Consider the following 15,096-nt stretch of genomic DNA (forward strand, 5'->3'; position numbering starts at 1 on the left):
GGATTTGAAATTTTCTGCACTATGCGCAACTAATCCTCCATTGTTCTTCTACTCTTGATTAATGCTTTGATTATTGTTTAAGAATTGGTTTCGTTCTTCATCCTACGGATTAGTGAATATTGAAAAATAACTTTAATTCTACTTAAATTCTATTTGAGTCTTGGAAAAATTATATTATTAGATTACAATTTGAAACCAATTTCTCACAATTCCTAATTATTTGGACTTAATGTGGTACGTGACATATAACTACATTTTTCTCTGGGATTCTTAGGGTTGTGTGGCTTATAAATCGGAATTTGAACTTAACCCTCTAATATAAATATATAATTGAGTGATCAAGAAATTGACGGTCAGTTATATTAGAGGAGATTGGATTGCCTAGGAATAGAAATTTAATCACTTGAGGTTTGCCATAAACATAATCTTTACATGATCAAAGTAGTTAATATTAAATATTAATCCAAAAATTTAAATATCTCTGACACCTTAACTATCTTTATCATATCATTTTCTTAACCAATTTTAATTTGCTTTTATTTAATTCTCTGTTTTTATACTATTGAAACCCTAAATTTTGATTGTCTGACTAGAATAATCAATTGACTATTGTTTGCTTAATCCATTAATTCTCGTGGAATCGATACTCACTCACCTGAGTTTATTACTTGGTACGACCTGATGCACTTGCCGGAAAGTTGTGGATTGCAAAATTCGTACCAAATTTCTTGTCAATTATTTTTAAAACTCCTTTTTCTCATAGCCAATGATACGCACACCTCACTGCAATTTTTTTGTGAGACGACCCGGATTTTAAAACTCCCGGTTTTGTTGATTTGAATTTGTGACAACAAACTAAATTCTGATACTGGTCATTTGTTGGTTTAAAACTATATTTACAACGAGATTCTTTTTGAGAAATTTTTGAATGGACATTTGGCTCGCATTAGTCTTCATAGATAAAAAATTAAATAGTAAATTTTTTAATTATTATTTTGGGTTAAGTTCGATTTTAGTCCCCAACGTAGAGGCCAAAAATCAGAATCGTCCCCAACTTTTTTTTTTGCTACAAAATGGTCTCCAAAGTTTCAGTTTGTTTTAAAATCGTCCTTTTTACCAATTTTAATTTTTTATTACTAAATTACCCCTCAATAAAAAATTATAAAATAAAATAAATATAAAATAAATAAAAAAAGAAAGAAAGAGATAACAGAAGCGGGGGGGTGAGGAGAGAGAGAAAGGGGGGCGTGAGAAAAGAAGGGGGGAGGAGGGGGAGGAGGGGGAGAGAAGGGGGACCGCCGCCCTGCCGCACTGTTGCCCTGCCGCCTGCCGCACCGCACCGCACCACCACCGCGCTGCCGCCCTACTGCCTGCTGCATTGCACAGCACCACCACCAGCTTCTTCTTCTTCTTCTTCTTCTTCTTCCTCCTCGCCCTTACCGCCCGCCGCTTCTTCTTCTGTGAACTGAATTTTTTGTGAAATATTGTTGTTACTGAATTTGGCTTGAATTTGGAATATTTTTGGATCGGGAGAGAGAAAGAAAGGGGGTATGCGAAAAGAAACGGGGGGAGGGGAGGAAAGGGAAGAAGGGGGAGGGAGGGGTGTTGAGGAAAAAGATGGGAGGGGTTTTATGTGTAAAGTAAAGGAAAAAGAGGGAAGGGGTTATGCGAAGGGAGAAGGGCGGAGGGGGTTCGAGAAGAAGAGGGGGAAGGGTCTTCGCTGTTGCCGCCGCCGCCACCGTTGCTCTTCTCTGCTTCTGCTTCCATCATTCTTCTTCTTCTTCTTTCATTCTGCTTCTATTATATTTGTTGATTTTTTATTATTGTTGTTTCTGGTTGATTCTGATTGATTATATTGTTTCATTGTTATTGTTATTCTTCTTCTATTTCTACTTGATTCCATTGTTGATTTATTGGTGATTTATTGTTGTTGTTGTCCTGCTTCTGTTTCTGTTTGATTAATTGTTGTTGCTTTTGGTTCTGTTTCTACTTGTGCTTATGCTGGTGCTTCTGCATAATTTTGGGAAAGAAGGGGAAGAAGAGGGGAGGGAGGTGCTTCTGCTGGTGCTTTTGCATATTTTTGGGAAAGAAGGGAAAGAAGAGGGGAGGGAGGGAGGGAGGGAGGGGTATTTTCATCCGAGGGACGATTTTAAAACAAACTAAAACTTTGGGGACCATTTTGTAGCAAAAAAAAAAAGTTGGGGACGATTCCAATTTTCGGCCTCTACGTTGGGGACCAAAATCGAACTTAACCCTATTATTTTCATGTGAAAGAGTTTAATTTTTTACTAATAATTAACTTTAATATTGATTATCTAAAACTTAAAAGAATTTAATGTGTATATTTTTACATTTAATTAGATGTTAAGTCTGTTGCACAAATAAAAATAATTAATTTTAAAGCTTGTTATTTACAAATAATATTTTTTTTCTTTATGTATATATAAAAATATAATTAGATTTTAGTATCAAAATTTATATTGATAGTTATAAATTAACTGAAAATTAATTTTTTTTAAATAATTGAATCTTGATTCTAAATTAATTAATTATTAATCACAATATTAGTATTCTCCAAATTATATGTAATAAATATTTGAAAGAAGAGATGTGAAAATATATATTAAAAAAATAAGTGATAAAAATTTAAAATTAAAAAAATATGCATACAACAACAACAATATATTTTTATGTAAATAATATTACAGGATTATTTTTTAATTATATTTAATTATGTTTAATTATAAATTTAATATATTTTTATAATTTTATGAATTTATTTGAATTATATTATTTTATTAATTTTATTTTTTGTAGAACAAAAATGTAGAGAGAAATAAAAAATGAGAAAAAAAGAGAGAGAAATAAGGAAGAAAGAGAGAGATAGTTTGTTAATTTTAGAAAAAAATATTTTATTTTAATTATAATCAAAGAATATTTTATCACATATTTTGATTTGTCAAATTAGTAATATAAAATGTAAATTATAAATTATATATATAATGGAAGGACGGAGAGGTAAATAAGAGGATAGAAGAAGAGAATTTATTAATTTTAGAAGAAAATATTTTATTTTAATTTTAATGAGAGAGTGTCATGTGATATATTTTGATTGTTAAATTAGTAATACAATATAACTATATTTTAATTTTAATATTTCAATTTTAATTTTTTAATTACAATTAAAGAATATAATGTTGTATATTTTGATTGTCCAATTTGTAATTAATCATTGACAATGATATATAAGAAAAATAGAGTAGGTAAAAAAATAAGAGAAATAGAGAAAGAAAAAAAAAAAAACATTCTAATTTATAAAAAAATAATTTTAATTACAATAAAAAAATAACATCTAATATATTTTAATTATAAAATAATATATAATAGATATACTATACAACCATACATGATTATTTCATACTCTATTATTTATACTTTTATAATCATCCACTTCTTGCTATAATTTTTATGACTTCATACTAACTTGTGAAAATATAAAGATTATAGTAAAATATTTTTTAATTATATTATTAACAAACAAGTGAAAAAAGTTCTACGAAAATACAAAACTCCCTTTGTAAAATCATTAACAATACATATTTCATATAAAACACTAACAACAAACCCAGCTTTGCAACATATGGCACATGATAGCTAAAGACCAATGTTGCGTAAAGTATTATTTAGTATGTTTAGGATAAGTAGTATGACACAGCACTACCATAATATATTCTATTTATGTATTTGGCATAGGTGACTCAGAGTCGAAATTAGTTCATTGGTTCCTTGTTATCTCCATAATTTGTGCTCCAGCCAATTTCTGAAGGGCTCTTCATTTTGTGATTCCAGACTACATTTCCATCTTTGTAGTTCTCTGCTTCTGCATTTTTATTTGTACCATAGTTATTAGAAGACTTTAATTTTATCATATTAGAAAACTTATGAGATTGTTAAGATAACTATTTATTTGAGAGGCAAAAATGTTATTTATACATCAAAATCAGTTATTAAAATTAGTCATTATATAGTTGTGTATAAATATATGTACTATTTAATTTATTTTAATATATATTTTGTATTCTGACATATATTTTATTATTTTATATTAATGTCTGATCTTAGTATACACCTAACATAATTATTTTAGTGGTCAAATAATTAAAAAAAAAAAATCAAAGTTTTAAAACTTTTTTTTGGTAACCGTCACAATAGCCAAACATACGGCCAAGATACTATTTTGGGCAATCCTCTAAGTTATTTTACATTATGAATTTAATTATTCTGTATTCTTTAGAGTTTCATTGAATTTTTAATTAGGTTGTTATACTTTTTTTTTTCGATTGAGTTCCTATACCATATTAGATTTTGTAATTAAATTCCTACCATGATAAAAACTTGAAATTAACAGAATATTCCGTTAAGTAAAATGAATATATCTAATACTTGACTGAATATTCTATATAATTTAATAGAATATTCTGTTAATTTCAACGTTTTGTCACGGTAGGGATTTAGTTACAAAATCTAATATGGTATAAGGAGCTAAATTGAAAAGAAAAGAAAATATAGATACCTAATTAAAAATTCGATAAAACTATAGGAACCGACAAAATAATTAAATTTAAACCTATCTTATGTAAACAATGTATATAGGTAATTAAGCTAGGGGAAGAAAATATATAGAATTAATGTTTAGAGAAGTATTGTGCCTTACCAATATGTTGAAACGGTGAGGGTTGATAGGCAGCAAAATTAGCAGAGTAACCACCTTTTAAGAGATGATTCCATTGTAAGTAGTGATTTGGATTGTAGCTAAAGGGAAGAGTGTAGTAATTGTTGCTTTGAGTTTGGGGTAGTGCAGACGGAACATAATATTGGTAACTCCTATAAGGATTGTAACCAATTGAAGAATGAGGACGATCTGATGACGGCTCATCTTCATCAACTGGAGGACTCTCTTCTTGTGGATTATTTGGATTTGAATAATACCAATCCTTAATTTTCCTACCCCAATTCTTAATCGTGTTCCAATATTGCCATATAATAGATGGATCACTCGGATAATCCATCCCTGATCCGTCTCCATAATAATCTGGACCATTATATGGATTATATCGACCAGTATTTGGATCATGATATGGACCAGAATTTGGACCATGATATGGACCAGAATTTGGACCATGAGGTGGATCATGATGTGGACCATGAGGTGGATCATGATGTGGACCATGTGAACCAGTATTTGGATCATGATTCGGACCATGAGGTGGATCAGGATGTGGTTCACTCTCTGGTCGTCTTTTTCTAAAGAGTAACATAGGAAGAATAGGAGTGTTACTCTGATAAGAATCCCTATGATAGTTTCCAATTGAAGGATTAGTATAATGATCCTTTTCAATTTTAGTTGGTTTTAATGGAATAGTCCATTCAAGGTTGTTGTTTGAACCTTTTAACTCATCAACCTCTTCCATATTATATGCTGAAAATCTCTTTCCTGAAAGATAAAGAGCAAAATTGTCACCATTAGTAAAATCCTTAATTAAGATTTTAAAGTAAACATTTTTAAAAAAAAAAAAAAAGGAACAACCCTTCTCTCCTGCAAAACAAGAAAGTCTAAGATGGAATTGTTTTTTTGCAATGGAGAATTATTAATTATATATATCATATTGTATTAGATGTGAAAATTAAAATGTTCTTAATTATTAGATATAAACATTATGCGATTAATTATGATAAAATCAACTTCGTCTTTTGATTCATTAACTAGAAAACATTTTTAAGATAATGTATTTTCAACATATAATAAATTACAAATATGGGTATGGAAATTTTGTTTACAGTATTATTACTTAAGGTTTAGTTACCAATAGTTTTTTTTTTTTTATTATTTTGTAAAATCTACCACTACATCACACTGGTCTGATTAATAATTATATTGTTATATATGATTCTCTGGTTCTATATTTTCATTTATATAGTTAGAAGGTTCTCATGTGTAGAAAATTTATGAGACTACTAATTTACGTAAGATTTAAATATAAAAAAGTACAGGAGAATAATGTAAATAATAAGTTAAAAAAATATTAATTTTAATTTTAAAATTTAAATTTTAAATTAATTAGATATAATCTTTGTTAATGAATCTGAAATATGATATGTTGTTCACGTTGTTTTTGTTTGCATCTCTTATTGTTTACCTAATTGTTTCAGTATTAACTAGTTGTAACTACTACTTGTTTGATTAGTTAACTAAAATGTTAAAAGTGAAAAAAAAAAGTTTTCATAAAGTAGTGTGCCTTCCTTACCAATTTTTTCAAAACCTGAGGATTGGTATTGATTACTGCTATAGGGATTGTAACCAATCGAATGATGAGCAATATTATCCATCGAGTCTTCTTCTCCATCATCTGGTGGAGGAATCTTCTTTGATTCTGGATCAACTTTCTCTGATTCTGGATCTTCTCCATTTTGACCACGTATTAATGGGTCCAAAAGAGGTATAACACCCGTTAATGGATTTGGTCGTTGAAAATTAGTGGGTGGATCATTTGGATAATATGGATGTGTGGGTGGATCATTTGGATAATATGGATGTGGATGGGTATTCGGGTTATGAATGTGTTGTTCTGGTTGTGGTTTTGGTGGAGTATGTGTACTAGTCTCTGGTGGTTTCTTATTTTTGTTTCTTCTAAAGAATAACATAGGAAGAACAGGATCATTACCCTGATGAGGGTTTCTAGAATAATGATCCTCTTCAGTTTTAGTTGGTGTTAATGGAATAGTCCATAGAATGTTGTTGTTTGTTGAACCTTTTAAGTCATCAACTTCCACATTATCTGCTAGAAATTATGTATAATCTTTAAAATTTTAAATTAAACATCAAAAACTTCAAAATAATAATTAGAAAGTCAAAGATGAATTTTTTTTTGGAATTGAGTATTGTAAACCAATCATACTTCCTCCAAATACATTAAACATTAATCAGTAATTAACTATTCGTATAAAATACATGTAAAATATACATTAAAAATACTTGAAGCATCATATATAAAAATATACAAAATATATAATAACTAATTTATTGGTTGATTTTTTATGTACATATAACATTTTTTATATTGAATAAATGTGAAATTAAAATGTTTTCAATGATCAAGTACAAAAATTATTAATTTTATGTATGTTTAATTATATGATAAAATCAACTTCATGACTGGATTCTTTAACAAAAAACAATTTTAAGATAATGTGTCTAGTTTAGTTTATGTAAGATTTTCAACATTTTGTAAATTATTGATATCGGGTATGAAAATTTTGTTTGTAGTGTTTATTATATGTTTAGCTAATGTGTTAAATAAATTGTTAGTTCTTGTAAAAATAATATAAAAAATATTTTATTACATCTAGTTCATTTTCAATTGAATTTCAATTGAGCTTTTAAATTTTTAGACCTCTAATTTTAATATTTAATCTAGTTCTCCATGTTCAATATGGCATTTGAACCCTCATAAGTTGATTAAGGATTCCAATAAACTTACCACTAGATCAAAACTAAATGGTTTATGGTTTATGGCTTTAGCCCTTGTATAATTTTATGTGATTTTAATTAAAAAAAAAAAAGAAAAAAGAAAGAAACTAGTCCTTACTATTATTATCCGCCGCATACAAATTAGCTTCATACTTATGGATTAAAGAATAAGTACTTAATTCATTCTAAGATGATTTGTATATAAGATGAAAATTCATTTAAAAAAAAACAGTTGTATAGGACTCCAAAACTTATTTAACCATTTACTGAATATGTTACAATTCAAAAGTAAATAGCTTCTATTTATAATCAAATTATTTAAAATAATACCTTTTAACAAAAGTATACATTTGAATGAAAGCAGCAAAGAGAAGACTCACCATTGGGAAATTCACGAGCTAAGACATGATGAGAAGAGACGAAGAATGCAAAAATAAGAACAAAAGAAAAACAGGCTTTTGAGTTAGTCATCACTCAAATGAAACAAAGGAGCAGAGACTTTAGTGAAGATGAAGAGTGTGGATAATTTGGTATGCAATTCCAAACCGTTATATAGAACATGCGAACCAAGTCAACTAACAAAGGAAAACCAAAAAGAACAAAAAATAAGAATTTTTCTTTGCCAAAGTGGAAAGCCAAGAGTCAAAATGATTATAATGTATTAACATTGAGGGTCAGTCACTATGTTGCGTGGAGTGTTTTCCAACTTATATATATTCTTTGATTTCTTTCGTCTCAACTGCATAAGCTAAAGAGGCTTCTAAGGTACCTTAAAAAGACAATTAATGTTGGCCTTTAACTACACAAAACTGCAATATTTGATATGCTCACGTATTTTGAGTTCACTGGGTGGTAACTCTAATTACTTTGTATCTATTTATCCACAAAAATGTGATTCGGACACTAAAATCAGCCACTAAAATCAGCCACTAATGTATTTATATATAAATATATGTATGATTTAATTTATTTTCAATGTATATTTGTATTTTAACATTTATTTTATACTGATGACTAATTTTGGTGGCTGATTTTGGTATACACGTAGCATAATCCATCTATCCATGCATTTCATTATTGGCCCTTGGAGTTAACCAAAAATGGCGTTGAGAAAAAAAATGAGTAAACCAAAAATATTATAGAAAATTTAGCCACCCACAAAAGAATATAGAAAGATCAAAACGAAAATGACATGAAAAATTTAAAATAAGTAAATATATATATATATATATTCTAAAAAGGCTTTAAAGATGAAATTTTGATGTAATTATTTCAAACAGATTAAGAAAATAAGACCTTTTTTTTTGAAAATTTAGTAATTTAGGTATTGACAAAAGTATTTGAAAAATCAAAATGACAAAAACCAAACATTATAATGAGAGAATGAGTACTCAGTGTTAGAAAAATTACGTTACAAGGGACCACTTTGTTCCTGTTTCAAAACTCAAAAGTATCCCTAGGCTCATTGATCTTATTTTAACCAAGGAAGCTTAATCATCAAGATAACCAAGCTTACCACATATCCTAACATAACATACTTTTAATCCTACTTTTAATCTAAAATGAAGCACATGTTCTTGGATTATCACTTTGTAAAGGAGCTGATTGACGGAGGATTTTTGTCGGTAAAAAATTTTTTAAAATAACTTCGTTGTAAGTATAGTTTTAAACTAACAAGCAATCTTCAGTCAACGTTTAATTTGTTTGTCACTTAAGTAAACCCAATAAAATAACTGAAGTATTCAAACATCGGTCGTCTTTCAAAGGAATTGCAGAGAAGTGTACTTCTTACTGGTTATGGTTTTGTATATTTTTGGGTTTTGGGTTTGATAACAAGAAAATATAAATTGCGAGAAAAATAAACTAACAACTAAGAAAGGTCCTAGCAAGGATTGAAAATTGGAATTTCTATCCTCATTATCATCATCAATTGTGATGGTAGATGCAAATCGCTTTCACTTAGTTATCCTCTAACAAATGAAGGAAAGTCAAACGAGCAAAATCGACTTAAGTTCACAAGTCCTAATTAAAGACTAGATTTAGTGAGGCTCAAGCCAACTAACAACTTTCAATCACCAATCAACAAAAGAATTTTGATAACTCAAGAGTCTCTAATTAATCAATCCAAGTCAAGAACACAAAAATCTATTTTAAAATCCAACCAAACATTTTATCAAATACTTGAAAGGCACAAAAGTATAGAAAAATAACAAGAAATAGTAAAATCTAAACTTAACAAATGCAAGGAATCAATAACCAACAATTAAAGAAAGAAGCAATAAACATGAAATTGAATCTAACAAGAAGAGTTCATAAACTAAATTGGAAAAATAAAGGAATCAACAAGAGAAGATAAACTAAGATACTATAACAATAAAAAGTAGAAGAAACTAAATTAAAGCAAGATAAAATTTTGAAGTTAAGAAGAAATAAGACTAAAAATCGTAAAACTTAGAGAGAGGAGAGAGGTCTCTAGAAACCTACATTTAAAACCTAATGTGTGTGAATGAATGATTCGATCATTCTCCAGCTCCACTCCCCAGCGAATTCCACTTATTGCAGCACGTGACACTTGTCACACGTACGCGTCAGCCACGCGCACGCGTCGCATGGAAGAATTCTTGGTCACACGTACGCGTCAGTCACGCATACGCGTCGATTGTAGGATGGTGTGATCACGCGTGCGCTTCAGCCACGCGCGCGCGTCAGTTCCAGCTTCTCAAACCTTCAATTTCTTGTGTTCCTTCCACTTTTGCATGCTCCCTTTCCATCCTTTAAGCCATTCCTGCCCTATAAACTCTAAAATCACTTAACGCACATATCACGGCATCGAATAATAATAAAAGAGGATTAAAAATGATCAATTTTAAGGCCAAAGAATGATGTTTTTAATCATAGTACAAAATTAGGAAGGAAACTTAAAAACATGTAATTTACATGAATAAATAGGAAAATAATTCACAAAATCTACTCAATTCAATCTAAAATATACCATAAAAAAGTGGTTTATCACTGATGCCACTCAATAACAGTAAAGTAGATCAAGGTAGTAATAGAATGCCATAATATTTGAGGTCTATGTTTTAGGATAGCGGGATTCACAACAACTTGTACCTCCAGAACATCATATGGCCTCTACAGAAACTATTACAACAAAGATTGTTTATGTTACAACTATATAATGTTTAACTCTACGTTATCATTATATAAATGACAAAGAAGATACTGACCTAATAGATCACAACATATCCAGCATCAACCTAGTGTGAACAAACCTAGGTTCTCTCTCATGATACGGAGGACTAAATCGCTTCCACCTGTAATGTAATTATCTTACCATTATGAATGAAATATAAAGAAAATGAACAATTGTATTAAATAGAAAATCTGAATGAAGAAAATTACCTCGAGACCAATGGCCAGACAAATGAATCGTAACCTCGCGGGTTGAATATAGAAAAATGTCAAAATATTCATGACTATAGAAGGGTCAACGGACCAGCTAACTGCATCACATTCTAAATGGCAACACAACACATGCATTGGTACAACCATGTCAACGTGGCGGAGCCCCAGCTATATTTTTCCAACTCATCCATCTTTGCAATACAGGGTAACCAGCGAAAAGAGCACCATAATGTACGCTTGAGCATAAATCCTAACAGTATTCTCACTGGCATCCGGAGGGAGAACCATAAATCTCTGCTGGAACCAAGCATGATAGACAGTGTGCTTGTGAATATATTGATCAGGAGAAAACTCACCAAATAACTCCGATCCTGAAACTATACCCATTCTGGTCTTCTTTCGAATATGTACAACTCAAACTCTGACAAACAACCACTCACAACCACACCATTTGTTGGAAATCCAAATTGGTAGACAACATCCTGCAATGTAATTGTGCACTTTCTAAAATGCATATGGAATGTATGGGTCTCTGGATGTCATCACTCTATAAATGCACTAACAAAAATCTCATCAAGCTTAAACCAATAATCGTAAATCCTAGCAACATGATAGAATTCAACATCGTGAAGATAATGGATGATGCAATCGTGTAATGGCATCTTCTACTGCCTCCTCACAGTAACAACACATTGACTCATCTATAAAATCAATATCCAATCATGTACATGTTTTATATTTTTAACAATAGTGTGAGTTGTTTTATTTTTTTATTTATCTAACATTCACTAACTATACAGGTATGAAATTAGCAATAATTAGTTTATTTAACATCTTTTACACTATGAATGACCTAATTATAAAATTAAAAACAGTGTAAAGATCCCATTAAAAGAAAAAAGTATAAAAATTTAATTAAAAATTTGAAAAAACTATAAGGATCAACAAAATAGTTAAACTTTCTTTTAATGGGTTACTATGCAATCATTATGCTCGATATTGGATTTTTTTTTCTTTTATTTTTTCCTTTACCTGCTCTTGTAGTCTTGTTTTTAGATTTGTTCAATTTTCTTTTTCTCATGATGTCGTGTGAGCATATCGTCAATGTTTAGCAAAAATATAAATGAAAATAAAAAAGAAAAATTTTTAGAGGCTAGCAATTTTTAGTATTTTTTGCTATCATTTAATCATCATAATCATTAAATTGTCTTTATAACAACAACAAAGCCTTATCCTACTAGGTGGGTTGGCTATATGGATCAAATGATATCATTGAGCTCTATCATGTATTATGTCTACAGAAAGACCATTTACATATAGATCTCCTTTAACCGCCTCATAGATGGTCTTCTTCTGTCTTTCACTCCTTATCCATCTTCTATCTCATCTACCCTCTTGACTAGATGCTTTGTCGATCTTCTTCTTGAATGTCCAAACAATCTGAGATGTGATTCTACCATCTTTTCCACAATAGGTGCTACTACAATTCTCTCTCTTATATCTTTGTTCCTTATTCTATCCAATCGCGTATGACCACTCATCTATATTAACATCTTCATCTCTACCACACTTAACTTATGTTCGTGCTCCCCTTTGGCTACCTAACACTCTATACCATAAAGCATAGACGGTCTGATAGTACTGCGATAGAATTTACCTTTAAGTTTTAAAGACACTTTTTTGTCACATATAAAACTAGACACACTCCGCTATTTTGACCAATCTGCTTGAATCCTATGATTTACATCATGTTCAATCTCTCTATTTTCCTATATGATGCACCCAAGATACTTAAAACTTTTAACTTTTCGTATGATGTTTTCTCCAATCTTAACTTCTTTATTAGGATTTTTTCTTCGGCGGCCGAATTTACATTCCATATATTTCATCTTGCTACGCCTTATGCGCAGACCATACACTTTTGGAGCTTCTCTCCATAAATCCAACTTCTTATTTAGGTCTTCCCTTGACTCTCCCAAAAAGACGATATCATCGGAAAAAATCATGTACCATGGCACAAGCTCTTGGATATACTCTGTGAGTACTTCCATGACTAATGTGAAAAGGTATGGACTTAAGGATGATCCTTGGTGTAATCATATGCCAATAGAAATTTTTTCTGTTACACCACCTTGAATCTTCACACTAGTTGTAGCCCCATCATACATGTCCTTAATTGCACGAAAAGGTAAATACCAAATTGGTACTCGAAAAATTCTGGGGCTAACAAAATGGTACCTGACCTTTGTTATTGATAAAATGATCCCTAAAAGATTTTAAAATTTGATAAAAATACCCAAACATAAAAAGCATAACATCACATTGAACGAAAAATGTTGACCTGGCTATCGGAAGAGCTTCAGTGATGGTGGCAGAGAGCTCCGATGGCATTTCCGGTAAGAGGGGAGCTTGATTCTCTAATTTCTTCCTTCACCTCCTCTGATTTTGCACTAAGATCACCATACATTACCTTGGGAATAGCAAGAGAATCGAGAATTGCAAGGAGGTCAGCGAGAAGATGAGAGAAGGTGGCGTTTGGCGAGGGAGACCGTAGCCTCTGAAATCGAGGGCAATGGCTCTGAAACCCACATTGGTGAGGGCAATCATCTGGTGGAGCCATGAGTATCATATCTTAGGAAACCCGTGTAGGAATACAACAATGTTTTGACCTAAAAATAAGAAACTAGAGAGAAAGTTTGAAGGTGACGGGGTTAAGAAATCAGAACCAAAAGAAAACGGAATGCATGTGAGCACAATGGATTATGACCTGTTCCGATTTTAACAATGTGAAGGTTGAGACCATCAACTTTCATGAACTTGGAGATTAGATTATGACCATGCATGCTGAAGCAAATCAAGCTTGGAGGAAGAAAAGAAAGCGGAGGAGGTGAGGGAAGGGATTAGGATTTTGGGTAGGGGGTGAGGAGGTGAGGGAAGAGATTAGCGAATCAAGCTTCCCTCTTCATCGAAAATGCCATTGGAGCTCTTTGCCACCATTACTGAAGCTCTTCCGATGACCAGATTAGTGTTTTCTGTTCAATGTGATGTCATGCATTTTACGTTTGGCGTTTCTGTCAAATTTTAAAATCTTTCGGGGATCATTTTGTCAATAACAAAAGTCAGGTACCATTTTGTCAATGCTAGAATCTTTCGGGTATCAATTTAATATTTACCTCTTACACAAATATATGCGATCATTACTCTCTTCCTTTCTAAAATCTTTCATAAGACCTCTCTTGGCACCCTATCGTACGCTTTTTCCAAATCAATAAACACCATATCTAGATCTCATTTATTACTTCGATACCTCTCTATCATCCTTCTAAACAGGTATGTAACTTCAGTGGTGGATCTGCCTGGCATAAAACTAAATTGGTTCTTTATTACTTGTGTCTCTTGTCTCAGCCTCTGTTCTATCATCCTTTCCCATAATTCCATGGTATGGCTTATGAATTTGATCCCTTTATAGTTTTCGCAATTCTATATATATCTCTTATTCTTGTAGATAGGTACTAAGGTGTTCTTTCTCCATTCATCTGGCATCTTTTTTTACCTTAAAATCTCATTAAAAAGCTTGGTTAACCAACTGATGTCTTTCTCTCCAAGGCCTTTTCAAACTTTAATCGGAATATTATCAGGTTCTAATGCCTTGCCATTTTTCATCCGCTTTAGAGTCTTCTTTTATCTCGAAGTCTCGAATCTTTCGATAGTAGTCGAAGTTTAACAAATAAAATTTACTAATATATGTGTTCAAATTCTAAAAAATGTGAGTGTAAATATATTAATTCATGTGTACAAATTCTAATAAATATAAGTGCAAATGATAAACTTTTTGTAGGTAAAATTCTTAAATATGGGTACAAATTATTACTAACTAAATACTAGTAAAAAATAATATTTACTAGCAATCGTACAATGTAGGATTGCTCAATAAAAAATCCTCATAAAAAAATCGTATTACTTAAATTGTTACGGTACTACGTCCTCATTGGTACAAAGAAATAGTAGAAAAAGATAAAAGTTATATAACATAAACGTAATCTTGTAAAATATAGTAACTTCCTCTTACAACAATATCATAAAATAATATCCTAACCATATCTACAACTAAACTAAACAATTGTTTCCATCAAAAAGCAATAATACAAAAAGACTACTCG

At 30.8% G+C, this 15,096-nt stretch overlaps 1 protein-coding gene across 2 annotated transcripts; it reads right to left on the reverse strand.

The window, feature by feature from the left end:
* Positions 1–3,501: 3,501 nt before the first annotated feature.
* On the reverse strand, positions 3,502–8,174 carry LOC112786835 (uncharacterized). 2 transcript variants are annotated; one of them, XM_025830201.3, is made up of 4 exons: positions 7,909–8,174; positions 6,306–6,839; positions 4,715–5,494; positions 3,502–3,880 (listed from the first exon to the last, which is right to left on the reverse strand). In XM_025830201.3, exons 1-4 carry the CDS (start codon positions 7,997–7,999, stop codon positions 3,771–3,773), a joined length of 1,515 nt encoding a protein of 504 aa, XP_025685986.1. In that variant the 5' UTR covers positions 8,000–8,174; the 3' UTR covers positions 3,502–3,770. The 2 variants fall into 2 exon arrangements, with proteins under 2 accessions (XP_025685986.1, XP_025685987.1); XM_025830202.3 differs by having other exon boundaries at positions 6,306–6,836; positions 7,909–8,168.
* Between the last annotated feature and the right edge of the window lie 6,922 nt (positions 8,175–15,096).

This window comes from Arachis hypogaea, chromosome 20 (genome assembly GCF_003086295.3).
Source record: "Arachis hypogaea cultivar Tifrunner chromosome 20, arahy.Tifrunner.gnm2.J5K5, whole genome shotgun sequence".
Classification (NCBI taxonomy): Eukaryota; Viridiplantae; Streptophyta; class Magnoliopsida; order Fabales; family Fabaceae; genus Arachis; species Arachis hypogaea.

What these genes read in the sequence shown, in the direction of transcription:
- LOC112786835 (XM_025830201.3), bottom strand. Translation starts at nt 7,999, where the DNA reads ATGACTAACTCAAAAGCCTGTTTTTCTTTTGTTCTTATTTTTGCATTC. An exon ending in AGCTCGTGAATTTCCCAATG is followed by an intron (nt 6,840 to 7,908) that starts GTGAGTCTTCTC and finishes CATAATTTCTAG; the next exon opens with CAGATAATGTGGAAGTTGAT. An exon ending in CTCAGGTTTTGAAAAAATTG is followed by an intron (nt 5,495 to 6,305) that starts GTAAGGAAGGCA and finishes TTTATCTTTCAG; the next exon opens with GAAAGAGATTTTCAGCATAT.